The sequence below is a fragment of the Ziziphus jujuba genome, chromosome 2 (genome assembly GCF_031755915.1).
Source record: "Ziziphus jujuba cultivar Dongzao chromosome 2, ASM3175591v1".
In the NCBI taxonomy this organism is placed as follows: domain Eukaryota; kingdom Viridiplantae; phylum Streptophyta; class Magnoliopsida; order Rosales; family Rhamnaceae; genus Ziziphus; species Ziziphus jujuba.
The window spans coordinates 33,055,667-33,075,099 of NC_083380.1; the positions used below are offsets into that span (position 1 = coordinate 33,055,667).

At 32.2% G+C, this 19,433-nt stretch overlaps 1 protein-coding gene across 1 annotated transcript; it reads right to left on the reverse strand.

Moving 5' to 3' along the window:
* Window positions 1-236: 236 nt before the first annotated feature.
* LOC132800815 (UPF0481 protein At3g47200-like) lies at window positions 237-851 on the reverse strand. The gene has a single exon (XM_060815117.1). The coding sequence runs from the start codon at window positions 849-851 to the stop codon at window positions 237-239; it is 615 nt and encodes a 204-aa protein (XP_060671100.1).
* Between the last annotated feature and the right edge of the window lie 18,582 nt (window positions 852-19,433).

Genomic DNA, 19,433 nt, shown 5'->3' on the forward strand with positions numbered 1-19,433 from the left:
AATAAACTCAAGAATAATAATTAGAACACATAAAGGAGAAGCCAAATCCAAAATCCACATACATACATATTAATTATTTCTTGCAGTGTTTGAGCTCCCTTGCGTCAAGATAAGTCTGAGTGGTAGTGAGCACGATGAGTAAAAAGGAACCAAAAAATGCAAGAACCGTCCAAGGGTTTCTGAAATGGACTTGGTGACCTATTGGTGATGAATATTTCAATCATCATTTTCCTATATCATTTTTTGTCCTTCATCAAAGCCTCGAGGACAATGTAAGGGAGTTGATTCTCTAACAAGAGCAAGTCGTGCTTGACATTACCTATGTCATTAGTTATCATCTTCTTAGGATGATACTCGTGTTGATCTCCTATCGGTGGCAAGCACATGGTCATGAACTCTAGAATGAAGCAATCGTCAATGAACATCATTTTTGTGAATGCCTTATCATCAATATTTTGCAATCCTTCTCTGTCATAGAATTCCCTTGCTTCGTTGGCCACGTCTTTGACTTTCTTGTATAAATCAGCAATCTTAGAAGGAGTTTTACAATGTAGCCTCACCAGTTTACTCTTGAGTTTCTCACCTTCTTGGAGCTGAGTTTCCCCATGGTGATAAGGACCGATGGAAACCACACGAGGATCAAAGCAACCTTTATTTTTGTCAAGATCCCGAAGCATCCTTGGAATCTTTGGTATCTTAGGCCCTTCTAGTTGCTGGTTGCTTCTTGAAGTTGATGAATATTCATCCTCATTGAATAGGTAAGCAAAAAGATCCTCATCATCATGAGGTCCTTCAGTATTTTCCATGTTGATTGCTAGTTCGTTTGCCACTGCATATTCCTCCTTCATCATCTTTGATGCAGAAAGCAGTCCCTCTCCCAATTAGTGAAGAAAAAGTTGATGACGTTAATGAAATATCGGCGATAATATCAGATTTCGACAAGTATCGACACCGATAGAGAGGGAAAAATGCCTATACAGATTGTTGTGGAAATGTTGGAGTTGTCGATGAATATAGACGTTATTCATAGATATCGATGGAAATGTTGGTTTTTTTTATGGATATTTGTGCAAATGTCACCGATATTTACGATGTTTCTGATCAATACCAAGAAGTGGAAAGTTGAGTTGCTGTTGTTGTCGATCTGATTGAAATATGGAGATACAAACTTAAAACCTTTTAAATAATGAAATTAAATTGTTTCTGGATAAGAGGAATAAATTAGTCTAAATTTAAAAAATAATTATTGTCATCAATCCCTAATACACAAATCAATTTTAATTTTTAAAAGATAAAATAATATAAAATTCTTAAACTGTAGTTCTACACAATCTATGGGTTAGTTTAGGATCAATTCTTTGTATTTATTATTGGAAGGATTTATTTTCTTTTTTACAGTTTGAAGTAGTGATTTTTATTATTAAAATAAAAACAAATAATCAACCTCGTATATGATGCTAGTATGGTAACATACTATATATATGTGTTTGCCTAATATATTAAAGATGACCACTTTATACACACACATAAATTAAGTAGGATGTTCTATAAAAATGATACTATACAGGATAATTCACCTTTCTCAAATAAAGAATTTTATAACAGAAAAATAATAATAAAATACTAAAGAAGATTTGTAGGAAATTTTATAATTCTGCTCTACATGAGTACAAATGAGATACTTTTTGAGTAAAATGCTCGGAATGATGTCCATCTTGGAAAGTGGATTTTCCATGGTGGAATTCTTGACTGTGTGTCGCCCACTCATCCACATGCCTCTGCTTCCCCTAGTGTAACACCCCAACCCGAAATACGTTGGAAATTTTCACGTTGACCAAGGGTTGACCAAGTTTGACCGTTGACCAAGTAGGTCAAAATGTTGACTTTTTGTTTCAAAGGAAATTTTGCACTGACCAAGGTACCATTGCAAGGTACACATCGATCCGACTCCGTAGACTAGTAGCATGTCAAAAACAGAAATACGGTTTGAAAGTTATGAGCAAAACAAGTTGAGGTCCGAATTGTCCGAGAGTGTCGGAGTTGACTTTTTATCCTTGAAAAATTGAGTTTTGACTCATATATGGTTGTGAAGTACTTGTCGATATGAGTTTGTATACTAGCGGCACGCCTGATTTGGACGTGTGGTTTGAAAGTTACGGATCTGTGAAGTTTTTCCGAAACAGTTGTTACTATTCATCGATCTATTAGTGTGCGTGGACAGCAACACCACGTGTAATATTATAAAGGGTGCCATGTGTCACGATAAAAAAATGCCACATGTCAGCAATAATTAAATATTACATTATTTTCTTATTATCATTTTATTGTTATTTTATTATTATTTTATATATTTGTTTATTTATTTTCCTTTTCTTTTTCTTTTTCTTTTTCTTTTCTTCTCCCTCATATGGGGAAAATAACCCCTCTCTCTCGCGAAGCTTCTTCTTCCTCTCCCTCTCTTCCTCCCCGTGGTTACTCTCCTTTCCTCTCCTTGAGTTGCCATTGCTCATCTTGGGAAATTGCCATAAATCCAGCCGGCCTAAGCCTCACTGCTATGTTTAACCGACAACCTATGACACCGGCAATGTTGTGGTTCTCGGCATTCGCGAAACGGCCGGAGACGCGCTTGAAACTCCATAAAAGCCGGCGGTGAGCTCCATTTCAATTTGCAGGATTTTGGCCGTTTCCGGCCAAATTTTCGATCCTATTCCCCAAATTCGAGTGTCCTGAAGCTGATGGTGGGCTCCGTTTGCCTCAATTCGAGCTCATTTGTGGCGTACAAAGAAGGTGAGCTTGGCGGCGGCTTTCGACGGAAAATTTGGCCACCATCGGTGACATTGAGGCCAATGGAGGTTAGTAATGGATTCCTTACCTCCTTAGCTTTAAATTGATATGTTAATTGCAAATTATAGTATAGTATTTTAAAAGATTTCATTTTTGAATAAATTAGTATAATAAATATGAAATTGAAAATATAGTTGTATTGTGTATATACCTGTTTATGTACACATGTGTATGTGTATATTTATAAATACAAATGTGTTTCATGTATATATATGTGCATGTGCATAAGTGTGGGTATATAATATTGATGTGCATAAGATTGATATGTATGCACATATATATATATATATATATTTTGGGAATTTTTGAGCATGTGTATATATTTACTTAATTGTCAAAATAATGTGTATGCGTATATGAATAAGTGTAAGCGAACATATAAATATACATATATATATATAATTGAAATTTTTGTTATATTCAATTATACGATTGTTTAAAAGAAAATATTAAATTCTATGAATTTGATAAAAAGTGTATATTTATATGGCTGTAAATATATTTATGTATGTAGATATTTATTTAGTCATGGATATGGAATTTTGTTAATAATAGTTAAATCATTGTTGAAATGTTATGTAAATGTTATGTTAATAAGAGTGCATTTTTGTGCAGATAAATTTTTGGGCATGCTTTACCTTTAGGGGAGATGCTGCCAGATTTTCCTTAGGACGGTCCGGTAGGATATCCCTTGGGATCAGGGCTTATCTAGGGTTCTAGGAAAGGGTATTGGATGAGTCCTGACACTTAGCCCAAAGGCTCTCTCTCTCTCTCTCTCTCTCTCTCTTTCTCTTGTTGGAATATAACCTGCTGTGTTGACATAGAGGCTACGGCAAATATGGACAAAATGAGGCTATACAGGTGTACTTCACAGTGGCTCATATGCCACGTGTTATAGAACAAACTAGAAGGATGAGAGGGTGAGTGCGTGAAAGTGTGAGAGAGAGAAAATATAGATTTATGCCTTATAACAAATTGCAATAATTACATTTATGATGTAAGCAAAAATATTTTGTTACTGATCAAATTTTCAAGGATGCAAAAGCTTGGGGATTATTCAAGGTGCTGTTACTGATCAAATTTTCCCAAGGATAGCAAATGCAAAGACCTTGAAAGAAGCTTGGGAGCTTTTGTACAAAGAATTCCATGGTGGAGATCAGGTAAGATCTGTGAAATTACAAAGTTTAAGGAGAGAATTCAAATACATCAAGATGAAGGATGATGAAAGACTGTCTAATTACCTTACAAGACTAAATGACCTAATAAACCAGATGAAAACGTTTGGAGAGACACTGTCAAATGAAAGAATGGTTCAAAAGGTATTAATCAGCTTGACAAAAGCATATGAACCTATCTATTATTTGATAGAAAATACTAAGGACTTGACATCAGTGGAATTTTAAGAAGTAATTGCAATTTTGAAGAGTCAAGAGCAGAGACTTGACCTGCAAGTTATTGATTCTACAGAGAAAGCATTCTCTACATTGTCTGTGAATTCCATAATACAAAACAAGGGAGTAACACAAGCTAATGTAGCTAAGTTTCAAAGGTCATGGTCTTCAAAAGAGAAGAAATGGGAACCTAAATAGAAATTTCAACAAAGGTTTCATGGAACTCAAATGACAAACACACATGCTACAAACACTAGTCAATGGGGGAATAGATGGCAGGTTTGAGGCAGTCAAGACAATTCAAAACCACAACGTAAGACCTCTGGTAAATACCATTTTAGGGAATGTAGGTTTAAATGCAAGCCAAAATGCTATAATTGTGACAGGTTTGGACATTGGGCAAGGGAATGTACAATTGGAAGGAATGTACAGAAAGCCAATTGTACAAATCAGATGGAATTGACAGGGAATATGTTTTATGCAGCTAGTGGAGATTGGTGGCTCAAGCAAAAGTAGTGAATGGTACATAGATATTGGCTGCAGCAACCATATGACAGGAAATATCAATTTACTGATTGATGTTAATAGAAATTTGTTTGGAAAGGTTCAAATGCCTAATGGAACACTAGAGAACATAACTGGGAAACGTACACACGTGATTGGCATTGACAAGGGAAAAAGACATATCAAAGAGGTACTATATTTACTTGGTTTGCAAGAAAACCTGTTAAGTATTGGTCAAATGGATGAGCATGGTTATTATTTGATATTTGGTGGTGGAATGTGTCATGTGTATAATGGACCTACATTGGAAAATTTGGCTGTGAAATTCAAAGCAAAGACAAATCGATGCTATCCACTAATTATGACATCGAGTGAGCAGGTTGCATTAAGAGTACAAGCTAAGTTCAGTGTGGAAACCTGGCAAAAAAGAATGGGACATCTTCATTTGAATGATTTCCTTAAACTAAAGAAGAAGGATATGGTTTTGGGATTACCAAAGCTTGGAGAAATGATGAAGGTTTGTGAAGGTTGTCAATTTGGAAAGCAGTATAGAGAAGTTTTCCAAAATAATTGTGCATGGAGAGCAAAACAGCCACTACAACTAGTTCATACTGATTTATGTGGACCAATACAGACAGAGACACTTGCTGGAAACAGGTATTTTATGCTATTTGTAGATGAGTGTACACTCATGATTCGAGTGTACTTTCTAAGAAACAAATCTGAAGCTTTTATCTATTATAAGAAATTCAAAGCAATGGTTGAGTTGCAAAATAGTTTTAAAATTAAGTGTTTAAGGAGTGATAGAGGAAGAGAATTTCTATCTGCTGAGTTTATAAAATTCTATGAATCTGAAGGAATTCAAAGGCAGATGACAGTGGCCTACACTCCTCAATAGAATAGGATGGTGGAAAGGAAGAATCGAGTGGCTGTTGAAATGGCCAAGGCCATGCTACATGATAAACAAATATCCTATTATCTATGAAGAGAAGCTGTTCATATAGCTATGTATCTATTAAATAGGTGCCCCACTAAAGCTTTGAATGGTGTGAGACCTTTTGAAGCTTATAGTAGAAGAAAACCTAGTGTAGCACATTTGAAAATTTTTGGATCCATTTGTTATGTTTATGTACCAGCTGAGACAAGGCAAAAGTTGGATTCCAAAAAAGTAAAAGGAATCTTCGTTGGCTATGGAACCTGTGAAAAGGGATATAGGGTATTTCATCCTATAGCTAAATGACTGATTTGATTAAGGGATGTTATATTTGATGAAGAAAATTCATAGGATTGGAAGAAAGATTAGAGAAATGATAGTGGAAGGTTAATTTCAGTAATCAAGGATGCTTGTAAAGCCTCAGAAGGAGTGAATTCAACATTTTAATATGCTTACCATACACCAAGAAAGTCAACAGAAGGAGTGCTTAATTCAAGAGAGGCTACAAACAGCAGCAGGAACATTTCAAATATACATGGGAGTAAAGGTATGGATTCTACACACACTGAAACTAGTGGAATGCATGCTAAATTTGATCATATACTAGTGAAATGGAGAAGTTTGACCGATATTCTAGCAAATTGTAACAACTTTATCATTGAACCTGAAGACTACAATGAGGCATCACAAGATCAATCTGGATCAATGCAATGACAGATGAGTTAAAAATGATTAAAAAAAAAAAGCTTGGGAGTTAGTGAATAGACTAGCAAATAAGCTTGTAATTGGTGTCAAATGGGTGTACAAGACAAAAATCAACCTAGATGGCTCAATTCAGAAGAACAAAACAAGGTTAGTGGCTAAAGGGTATGCACAGAAACCAGAAAATGGATTTTAATGAGACCTTTGCCCCTGATGCAAGACTCGACAGTATTAGGACCTTGATTGCTCTAGCAGCTCACAAAAGCTAGAAATTGTACCAGCTTGATGTTAAATCAGCCTTTTTAAATGGTGTGCTGCAAGAGGAGATCTATGTAGAATAACGAAATGGTTTTGTTATTGAAGGGCATGAGAATAAAGTGTATAAACTACACAGGGCTTTATATAGGTTGAAACAGGCTCCTTGAGCCTGGCATAGTGAGATTGATGCATATTTCAGTGAGGGTGGTTTTCAAAAGAATCAAAGTGAGGCCACTCTTTATACAAAAACCAGAGCAGAAAAAGGAATACTCATTGCAGCCATATATGTTGATGACATAGTGTATACAGGAAATGATGATGAAATGCTGCATTGGTTTAAGGAAGATATGATGAGAAGGTATGAAATGACAGATTTGGAATTGCTACATCATTTTCTTGGTATGGGAGTAATACAAACACGTTCTAGCATTTTCATGCACCGAAAGAAATATGCTTCCACATTGCTGAACAAGTTTGGCTTAACAGCTTGCAATCCAGTTCTCACACCATAAGTTGCAAATGAGAAACTCAGCAAAGAAGATGGAAGTGGAGCTGCAGATGAAGAGATGTATCAAAAAGTAGTGGGAAGTCTTTTATACCTGCCAGCTACAAGACCAGATATCATGTTTGCTGCAAGTCTACTGGAAAGGTTCATGCATTGTCCTACAAAGAAGTATCTCGGTATAGGAAAAAGAGTATTAAGGTATGTCAAAGGTACCTTAAACTATGGAATAGAATATGTCAAGGGAAAACAAATTGTTTTTGTGGGATATTGTGACAGTGATTGGAGTGGTTTTGTGGATGATATGAAAAGCACATCTAGATATGCTTTTAGTTTTCGAAGTGGAGTGTTTTCATGGGCCTTGGTTAAACAAAATTGTGTAGCACTTTCTACAGCTGAGGCAGAATATATAAGTGCCTTAGAAGCAATAGACAATTTGGCTTCGGTTTGTGTTGGAAGATTTTGGTGAAATGCAAATGGAAGCTACACCTCTACACGGTGATAATATCTCAGCCATTGCCATCACTAGGAATCCAGTCTTCCACCAGAAAACCAAGCACATTGACAGGAAGTATCTTTTCATCAAGGAAGCCTTGCAGGATGGAATTGTAGATTTGACATATTGTGCTTCCAAAGAACAAATTGCAGATATATTTACCAAATCATTATCAAAGGATATATTCAATTATTTGAGGGAAAAGTTTAGAGTCGTTTAAACACAAAAATTACAGGGGAGTGTTGGAATATAACCTGCTGTGCTGACATGGAGGCTAAGGCAAATATGGACAAAATGAGACTATACAGGTGTACGTCACAGTGGCTCATATGCTACGTATTATAGAACAAACTAGAAGGATGAGAGGGTGAGTGCGTGAAAGTGTGAGAGAGTGTGAGAGAGAGAAAATACAGATTTATGCCTTTATAATAAATTGTAATATTTACATTTATGATGTAAGCAAAAATATTTTGTTTTTACTATTACATTGAAAAAGAATGAAATACACAAGTAGAGCTCACGGTCTTTCTCTCCTCTAACTTTTCTCTCAAGCAATCATCATCTTCGTTACAAAAATATACCAGTAAATAGAAATTCTTCAGGACATCTCTCTTTTTTTTATTGTTCTGGCAATCTCTCTCTCTCTCTCTCTCTCTCTCTCTCTCTCTCTCTCTCTCTCTCTCTCTCTCTCTCTCTCTCTCTCTCTCTCTCTCTCGGCCTTCTTTGATCATTGGTGTCAATTGTTAATGTCATGGTGTGCGTCTTGAAAAACCAAATTATGATCATGCATTAATTGTGGAGAAATCGAATGAAAAAAAAAAAAAAAACAGAGATTGGGGAAGCAGTTCTTGGTTAACCGGCCATTGGGGGACTAAAAAAGCATGCCTTCGTAGTCTGTTATTGCTACATGTAATCTAGTTGTTTATGGTTGCCAACTAGCATTATTTTTGCTGAGAAGGTACAAAATACTTTTTCAGTGATGATAGTCTATTATCGTACTTAATTACTGCTATTTGTAATCTAGTTGTTTTTGGTTGCCAACTAGCATTATTTTTGTTGAGAAAGCATAAAATACTTTTTATAAATATTTAAATTGTTTTCTTTTTGTTTGTTTTTCTTTGATATATCAGTGGGTTCTTCTTTAATTTTTATTTCTTTTTTGTTTTTTTTTTTAATTTTTTAGAACTAAAAGATTCATTCAATTACCTGCGACCATATCAGACGTCCACTTGGACATTAAGATTGGTATACATTCAGTGTCAGCAGCTCAGCAGCTACCGTGTCTCATCTTAGCTACCTAGCCTTAATCACGTGCTCCATTAATAGCTAACTTAGTTTGTACAATTAATATACAGCTCAGCAGTAGCTGATGTGGCAGTACTTTATTCAGCTTGTAATGGATCTCTCTGCGCAAATAATAGATTCTCTATATTGAATTTGATTGGGACTTGCATCAGAACACTGGAAACAATAAATAGAAATACAAATATACTAAGAAAATTGGAAACTTAAAGATTAAAAATATGTAGACATGCATGGCAATATCTATTTCAGAGTTCGGAATTTGGAATATTGGAATTATGAAAGAGAAAAAAGTAAAGTATAATTAAAGTCTTAGTTCATTCGATTAGTAACTGGTGCTTAAAAAATAGACACTATGGTGCCTTGCCAATTAATTCATTTCCTTCTGTCTTTACTTCTTTTGTAAGAGTGGCTGAGAGCCTACATTCCTTTGGCAGGTGTTTGCCTGCGGGTCTTTTAATTTATAAAACATCCTTTTCAGCCTAAAAAAAAGAAATAAATAAATAAATTAAAGTCTTAGTTTTCATTAATATCATTTTTATCGGAAAATTAATATTACAAACATACGATAAAAGTTGATTAAAAAAAAAAGTACACACAATAAAAAATATATATATTTTTTCTTTTATTTGTAAGAGTATTTAACCGTATATGTCTCATATATATATATATATATATATATTTTAATATGATAGGCTGATTATGATCTCATATATGTGTAATAACATTTCTACAGTTTGGATATATGCAGCTTTTCAACTTAATGCATGCCTGTCCTTTTAAAGATGGATATTGTTTTAAATTATAATGATACGTTATCCGCAAATTAAATATTTAATAATTTTTACCCGTCAAAACATTAATACATGTAATATATTTCATAAATTACATATAAAATGGTTGATACCGCAATAATTAAACCACGAGACATTGGGCATCATTGCAAGATCACTGGAATAGATTCAATACAAACTTTTACCTTGTTTGTTCTTGGAAAAGAGCTAATTTTGGCATTAGATTAGATAAGTCAATTGTAGAATGTGTTAAGGTTTTGGGTTCTGATCATAAGATTACTGACTAAGATTATACAAATTGTTTCACGGTATCAATGAAGTATACGGCTTATTTACATTCACACTACTCTAACAAATATTGCATCTAGGCTTGAAAATGTCTATATATTCAAAATACCAAAACAACGTGGCTCTGATGAACTCCGTACCTAATTCATATTCAAAGTATATATTACTGGCAGTTCAAATTTGGAACTTCATTTTGGTATCGTACATGTCCCTATAATGCATCTCAGAAATAATGTTCTCCCAAAGAAAAAAAAAAAAAAGGCAGCAATGCAAATTATGTATGCGATGAAGATATAGTTGCGATAAATTGGAGCTTTGTGAGGCAGGCAATCAGAGAAAGTCGTAATTGTTGAAGAATTCAGCAATTGGAGTAAAATGGAGCTTTGGTAAGGCAGGCAATTGGAGAAAGTAATTGTAGAAGAATTCAGCAGCAAAATTGAGAGCAATTGATTGATATTACATCTCTTCATTCTTACCAGAGTAATTGTCTAAGCTTGGAAATGTCAATATTTCACATTTATTCCACCTGGGTCATTTCAACATCTACAATATTTTTCTCATTTTAATGAGATATTGATTTTGAAGGTGGATTGGCTATTTTACAAATTAATAAAATATTCAAAATCATAGTATTTATTATGAAAATCACTAGCTTATGTGTTATATTTGAATTGGAATTTTTCATTTTATTAATTTTTATTTTTGGTTGTTTTACAAATCAACAAAATATATTCAGAATTTTAGTATTTATTACTATTAGTGAAAATCACTAGCTTATGTGTCATATTTGAATCGGAATATTTAATTATATTAATTTTTATTTTAAAATTTAAAAATGAATCTTTTAATAATAATTATTTAAATTTTCATATGGCATATAAATTCTATTGGTAATTATTTATCAATGTTGATAAATAACATTTTTATATATTCATGAATGATGTAACTTTAAATTATTAACAACCACAAAGAAATTTTTTTTTCAATTATTTCCCATATTAAGTGATAAATTGGTTGAGATAAATTACATTATACTTTCCTTATGTTTACATTTCTACTACATATGTATATCTTTTATTTTTGAAAAATCATCGTGACAATTATTCAAAATAGTTCCATATATGTTTTTCTATTACTTCTTTGATAAATGCTAAGAATGACCATTATTGTTTATAGATTACAGTCTTAATTTTCATTCTACTTTGGAAAACCTGTGCATGGATCCTTTGACAAATCTTACATTAGCCTCTTTCTTTTTGCAACTATTACCAGGCTAATGTAACACCCCATCCCGAAGTACATCAGAAATTTCTCAAATTTGATCAAGGTTGACCGAGTTTGACCGTCGTTGACCGAGAAGGGGTCAGATATTGACTTTTTGGCTCCTAATGGAATTTCACATTGACCGAGGTACCGTTATGAAGTACACGTTGTCACGAGTCCATAGACTAGTAGCACGTTGAAAACGGAGCTATTGATTGAAAGTTATGAGCAAAACAAGTTGAGGTCCAAACTGTCCAAAGGGTGCTGGAATTGACTTTTTGGTCATGCAAAGTTGAGTTTTGACTCATGCATGGTTATGAAGTACTCATCGATATGATTTTATAGACTAGTGGTACGTCCGATTTGGACATGTGGTTTGAAAGTTATGAACCTGTAGAGTTTTTCAAATACAATATTATTTTAATATTATTTTTAAATATGTGAACAGTGTACCACGTGTGACTTAATAAAGGGTGCCATATGTCATAAGGGTGAGATGCCACATGTCAACCATGATTAAATACCATATTACTTTATTATTATTCTATACAATAATAATATTTTAATATTATTTAATTATTTTATTTTATTTTCTTTTCTTTTCTTTTATTTTTTTCCTTCCCCCACGTGGGAAAAAAGGCCCATGGGCCCCTCCCTCTTTCTTTCTTCTTCTTCTCTTCTTTCTTCATTTTCTCCTTCCCATCAATATCTCTCTCCCTGTTGCACCTTTTTCAGCCACCGGACGGCCACACACGCTGGCTAGGGAAGGAGCCCATTCCTTGGCGATGCCAACCTCCAATTTTCCTGGCCAAATGCCGCCGGACGCACCCAGATCGGACCGGTGAAGTCGGCGGCGGTGGGTTTGAAGTTTTCCGGCGATTCTCGCTGTTTTCGGCCAGCCCATTCCGATCTTGCACCTTTTTCCCTTTATTTTAGGTCTTCTGAGTTCAAATATGGTCTCCAATTGTTTAAATTCGAAGTGGTTCGCGAGTTATGAAGATGTGAAATTTGGCCGGTACTTTCCGGGCAAATTCCGACCACCACCGGTGGAATTGGGGTTAATGGAGGTTGGTAATGTGATCCTCATCTCCTTAGCTTTCCATAGACACCTTATTTGTGAATTTTAGATACCGTTTGCATTAGCTCCCCCGGGTACCAGGTATTATTTACTTGAATAAAATATTAGTTTATTTGATTGTGTAATATTATTGCTCTAGGAGCATGTGTGCGTCGTGGAATTGATCCCATGGAGGATCTTGGGTTAATTGCGTGCTCGAGGTGAGTGACCCACCTTCAAAAATTAATTTCGGGTGTCAAATTAATTATATTTCATTATATTTTAATATTTGGATGTTTATATTATATTAATTATGTGATAAATTGCAAATTAAATTTTGATGCTAATATTTGGACAATTTGAAATGTGTATATGTGTGTGCACCGAAGCATATTTCGATTTTGATAAATTATGGAAATTCATTTTATGAAAACTTGATATTTAAAGAAATTATGATTTTAACATTATTGATTTATTGTTGAAATTATTATGAGTTTATTTCAAGCAATAAAAATGCATATATATGGATTTATGAATTTTGGAATTTTTATGTGATTTAATTATATTTTGAATTTTGAGGAATTGAAGGAATATTTATTTTAAATTATTGATAATTTCATTGATGGATTCATTATGTGTTTGAAATGTATATTTATGAGAATTTTGATTATTGTGGATTTTATGAGGATTAAATGACATATTTGATTCAAATTGGTTTTCGAATATTTGAGAAAGAAATATTGACTTAATTTATTATGTTTCAAAAATATTTATGCCATTGGAAAATTTGGATATTGGAATTGATGGAATTTATGACGATGATTTATAAAATAATTGTCGAAAATTTATGGGTTTAATTGGATGGAATCAACCCGGTAGTATTTATGAGATTTTGAGATTTGAAAATAAATATATTGATTTTATGATTTTTAGATGCACCATACACGTACTGGTATTTTTTATGCATGGATATGATTAGCTCGCAGGTGGATGTGGTGAGTGCGCAGGTAGGTGTGAGTAGTGCATAGGTGATTTATGGGGTTGTCCTGTGGTTGCCATCGGATGAGGGTAGGCCGCCCCTCCATGGTCGGAACGCCTGCTAGTAGCAGCGCAGTGGGATGCCACGCGCCGTATACCGATTTCTCTCTTTAACCTCCTATCTGGCGGTGCTCGGGACGCTGGATACCGTTGACACCATTGGTATATAGTGGGTGTATCAAGTGGTTTTCGGAACATGATTTTCAAAATAAATATTTTGAAATTATATTTAAATTAAAATGTATTTAATATTGTTTTTATTATTTATTTCAATTGGAGATTTTAATACAATTTTATGGAATTTTATTATGTTTTTAATTACCTATTTATATTAATGCTTTAACAATGCATTTTATCTTGATTTTACTATTTACATTGATTTAATGATTTTAAAGAGATCTTACCATGTTCTTACCATTTATTTTCAATGGATGTTTTAATTTGGTTTAATTATTCCTTTATTTAATTGTTTAATTAATTAATTCATTCTAATTATTTTAATCATTTTCCTGAATTGTCTTAGTGTAAGTTCATTAATATTTTTGTATTATTTGGTTATGACATTTATCAATCATTTAGTAATTGTTACAAAATTATTTTTATTCTATTTCTATTTTATTTTCATTATAAATTTTGGATCCTTGATTTATTATACTTTATTTTATATTTAGTTGAGTAATTGTTTCCTTGGTTTTTGGGACATACAAATAGCGGGTTTTGTAAAACGTTTTAAAAAAAAAAAGAAAACTTTTCCAACTGAATGAATCGTGAGGGTTTTGAGGGAAAATATTATTTTTAACTACCTATTATTTATTTACTTATTTCTTATTAATCAATTAATTAAGTTATTTACCCTTTTATTATTATTATTATTGTACAGTAGATAGGGTCACTCACTGAGATGATAAGCATCTCATGTTTTTAAATTCCGTTCCCTTAGGCCCAGGTTAGTCGACATTGATTGTTCGGGGGCGAGCTTGACGTCTTGGTTCGTTGTCAAAAGTCCAAGAGGCTTTTCCTTTCCCTTCTATGTTGTATTATTTCTTTTTATCTTATATTGTATTAAATTTCATATTCAATTGTAGTGGATAACGCTCTGTATACTATTTGGACGTTTATTTATTTAATTTTGCACTAGTTCCATGTCATTTATTTGAAGTCCTGGAAATTTGTGGAAACAAATTTTAGTAAGGTGGGAGGAATAAGGTGGTGTTTATTGGAGTGTGTTTATGTGCAGGGAATTTTGTGGTAAGTCCTACTATTAGGGGAGATGCTGCCAGATTTTTCGTTGGAAGGTTCGGTGGTGTTTCCCTAGGATCAGGACTAGTCTAGGATTCCGGTGAGAGATCTTGGACGGATCTTGATAGCTAAGGACTTGCACTCTAATAATAATATACGTTGAGTTATATTTGAAATAATTTTGATAAGAAGTGGCTGAATATATTTGCAGGCAATTGGATATGATGAAATTGAAGAAACAGAGGCATAAAAATAGAGTATTGAAGCTAAGGCAAAAGAAAAATATGCTTTACTGTGCATTGGCATACATTAGAATGTAATCAGAGACTATGCATATCTATAGTAATCTGGTACAGTAATTTGTAAGGAGGGTTATTAAGATTTCTTGGACATGAAGTACTCAACCAAAATACTTTTTTTATTTTTTTTTTTGAATGAAGTTGCCGGCTATGAGTAAAAAATTACAAATTATGTATTTTTTAACATAATGTACAAAAGCATATGACTTTATTTTGAGCTTTCCTAGCTTTCAAAGCACTGTAAAAACCAGTACTTAAGAGCACATTTCCAAAGATCTTGATAAAAAACATTTTTAAACATAAATAGTGAAATTTTAAAAAATTCTCCAATAATACTATAAATTATGTTTTTTATTTTTATTTATTTTTATAGATATTTATTGACATGTTTATTTCTCTCTTTTCTTACATGAATTCCCTCAAAATTATTAATAATGAAAAGAAGTGCAAATAGGCAGAAGCAATAAAATTAATAATTAAAAAATATGATAATAGCTTGTGGAAATTTGTTCAACATTAATATTCAATATACATGTGTATTTGGTTTAAAAAGTGGATTGGAACATGCTTTTTTGGAAATTGCTCTAAAGTCTTTGCAGTAATACGGTGATAAGCTGAATGTGCTGCAGCCATGTCATCACACAATCTGGATCAGCAAAAGTTTGTTTCGTATAAAACAAGTCAAAGTGATAAAAAATATCTTCAAATTTTTGAAAATGCTGCAGGATAAATAATATCAGAGATAAAGCAGGTATAGTTATATGATAAAGTTGGTGTAGTTATCAGTCATCAGTAATCTTTATTTTGTATTTTCTTGTAACTCACGGATGGCACAATACTTGTATAAATAATGCTGTAAAACCCATTTTTAAAATAAGCAAGAAATAAACAGTTTATCAATAGAGTGTATACAGTACAAAGCACTTTTTTGTCTCGTTCATTGTCTTTCTCATCATACGGATGGTCTACAAAGACTTATGAAGCCCTTATCTCTGGGTCACACACTAAAATTAGTTTTCATCCTTTAATAAGGATATTGAATTTGAAAGGGACTTGCCGTTAAGCGTTGGAAAAATAAATAAAGAGATAGAAAAATACTAAGAAACTGGAAGTTACAAATCTGATATTAAAAGATGTCAAAACAGCATGTGCTCTATTTTTGGTAATCACAAAGACATAAATAGCTTCTTCATGCTATTCTCAATAAAAAGGGAAGAAAAAGTTGTAAATTTCATCAGATGTATCAGAGCTCATAAATCCATGCATTGTCAGTAATATGACTGATGGCCCTCGATTCGTCTGTATTCAGAGCATGTATGGTATATGTCATTTCATTGTCAGTAATATGACTGATGGTACTCGATTCGTACGTATTCAAAGTATGTATGGTATATGCACCCACAGTTCGAATTTGGAATTTCACTTTGGAAGATCATACATGTCCCTATAATGTAATATGACGAGAAGCATGCTTGGCAATGTTCTCTAAAAAATAAAATATAAAAAAGAATGCAAATTATTTATGTGTTGAAGGTTTAGTCGTGATAAAACAGAGGTTCGGCGAGGCGGGCAATCTAGAGAAGGTAATTGTAGAAGAATTCAACGGACTGTATGAATCAAGCAAATATGGACATCAGAGGATCACCAGCAAAAAGTAAGAGCAACTGAATGATATTATACCTCTCCATTTTTAACAGAGGTTATGAGTGAGAAAATATATATTTATTCCAGCCTGATTAAGTATGTTTTTGTATTTTTGTAGTGCTATTTTTTAGTGGAAAACAAAACTCTTCCAAGCATTTCAATCATTTCTATTTTATTATTATTATTATTATTTAATCTATTAATTGTGTATAATTTGCATATGTAAAGTGTGTGTTAATTGTAATTATAATTTGCCACATATCTAAAATAACAACAAATTTGAAGGAAAAAAAAATTGCAGCTATATATAATTTGGTTTTTTTTTTTTCTTTAACTTTATTGTTATTTAAGATATCTGTTATACTCCAACCATTACAAACCAATAGTATTTAAGATAAACAAATTATATATTTAGGTAAAAAATAAAAAAATAAAACTAAAAATCAATCAAGTCACCAAATGGCTCTCATTTATTTATTTATTTGTTTACTTTTGATATTATTGGTTCTTTGAAAAGTCTTGTTGTGGTCCACCACCATTCTTAAATAATAAGATTAATGTATGACATAGGGTATATATATATATATAAATATTTTTTTTCCCGGTTTTCATTATGTGAGTCGTTATTGTTAATGATTTTATCTAGAAATTTGTTTTCTTCCTAAATTTTATGATAGGAACGATAGGAATGGACATGGATTGGGTTGGTTCGGTTTTAGACCGAAATACAATTCAATCCATACTAATCGGTTTTTCTAATATATAATCCAAATCAAACCAAACAATTTATTATTAGAACCATTTATTATCGGTTTGGTTTGGATTGGTTGATCGGTTTGAAATTTACTAATTTATAAATATATAATACAAATAAAAAATTTTTCAAATATAAAATATAAATAATAAATTATAATTATCCAAACATAAAATACAATTAGAATAATACAACATAGTCTACAATGGAAAATAAAGAAGAAAATGTAGCAAATGATACACATCATGCATTTATCACGTAGCAAGTATTAATGTCATCATCTCACTCCTACAAAATCAAATTAAAATTATTAGAACAAATAATATAAAATAATACATTCATCAAAATTCATTCTCTCGTGAATCGATTTGGGATTTGGGGATGTAAAAAAATATATATATATATTAAAAATTAATATATAAAAATGAAAGAAAAGTTAAAAATTAATATATAAAAATGAAAAAAATATTAAAATTTATATATAAAAATGAAAAAAATATTAAAATTTATATATAAAAATGAAAAAAATGAAAAAATATATAATTTTTTAATTATATAATATATTATTTGGATTGAATTGGATTTATATTTCCAATTCATAACCCATCCAATCCATATAGTTTATAATATTTTGAATCCAATCTAATCCAATTGATGTAAAAATCCAATCCAAACCATTAAAAATTGATTGGATTGGACGGGTTGAACGGGTTGGATTAGATTTTGCCCACCCCTAAGGAACGGTGTACAAAGAGAGAAAAAAGAAAAGCCACCACATACTGAGTACGAAAAAAATAATGGGGCTATACATGAGCCATACAACTCTAAACAAGTGTTCAACACAAGTACAATTTCAAATGGATCACCAAGATGCAACACAAGACCCCAGTACTTTCATAGAATGTTAAATCAATACATATTTTAACATCTACAATATTTTCCCTTCTAATGGAATATTGATTTTGAAAGTGGATTGGCTATTTTGATCAAGACACAGATTTTACCATTAGATTTAGGGAAATATCATAAATATACAAGAAATGTAGGAGTTACAAATCAACAAAATGTATATATAAAGGATATCAGCTTTCAAATATTAACAAGCACCAAAAAATAATAATAATAAAAAAAAAAAATTTATTTTCCATATTTAAGTAATAAATTGATCGAGGATAAATTATATTATATTTTTATTCTGTTTACATTTCTTTTGCATATATATATATATATATATATATTTTACTTTTAAAAAATTATCAGATATCTTTTATTTTTAAAAAATTATCGAACAACTATTCAAAATAATTCCATTTTGTTTTGTTGTGATTTCTTTTTATAAATGCTTAGAATGCTCATTATTTTTTTAGAGATGACAAGACTTAATTTTCATTAGACTTACAAAAATCTACATTGGAAAAAATTTTGCATTTGCCTCTTTCGTTTTTCAACTATTACAAGGCTAAGGACTTGTAGTCTAATAATAGTAGTATGTATTGGGTTAGATTTGAAATAATTTTGATAAGGAGTGGCTGAATATATTAGGAGGCAGTCTGATATAACGAAATTGAAGAAACAGAGACATAAAAATAGAGTATTGAAATTAAGGCAAAGGAACTATGTGCTTTACTATGCACTGGTATACATTACAATCTAATAAGACTTTGCAATAATATTCTTTATTTATGAATTTGATGGAAGCTACCAGAAAATTGCTAGTACTTTGGTTCTTTCACAATGCTCTAACAACTATAAAATAAGTCATAATAAGCCTTTGTATATATTACTACTAGTGTAACACCCCGTCCTAAAGTACGTTGGAATTTTTGCACGTTGACCGAGGTTGATCGTTGACCGAGAGGGTCAAAATTTGACTTTTTGTTTTGGATGGAATTTTGTGTTGACCGAGGCATCATTTCAAAGTATGTATCATCCCGAGTTCGTAGACTAGTAGCACATCGAAAACGGAGCTACGGTTTGAAAGTTATGAGCAAAACAAGTTGAGGTCCAAATTATCTAAGGGGTGCCGTGTTGACTTTTTATTTTTGGAGATATGAGTTTTGACTCATGTACAAATGTGAATTACTCTTCGATACGAGTCCGTAGACTAGTAGTTCACCTGATTTG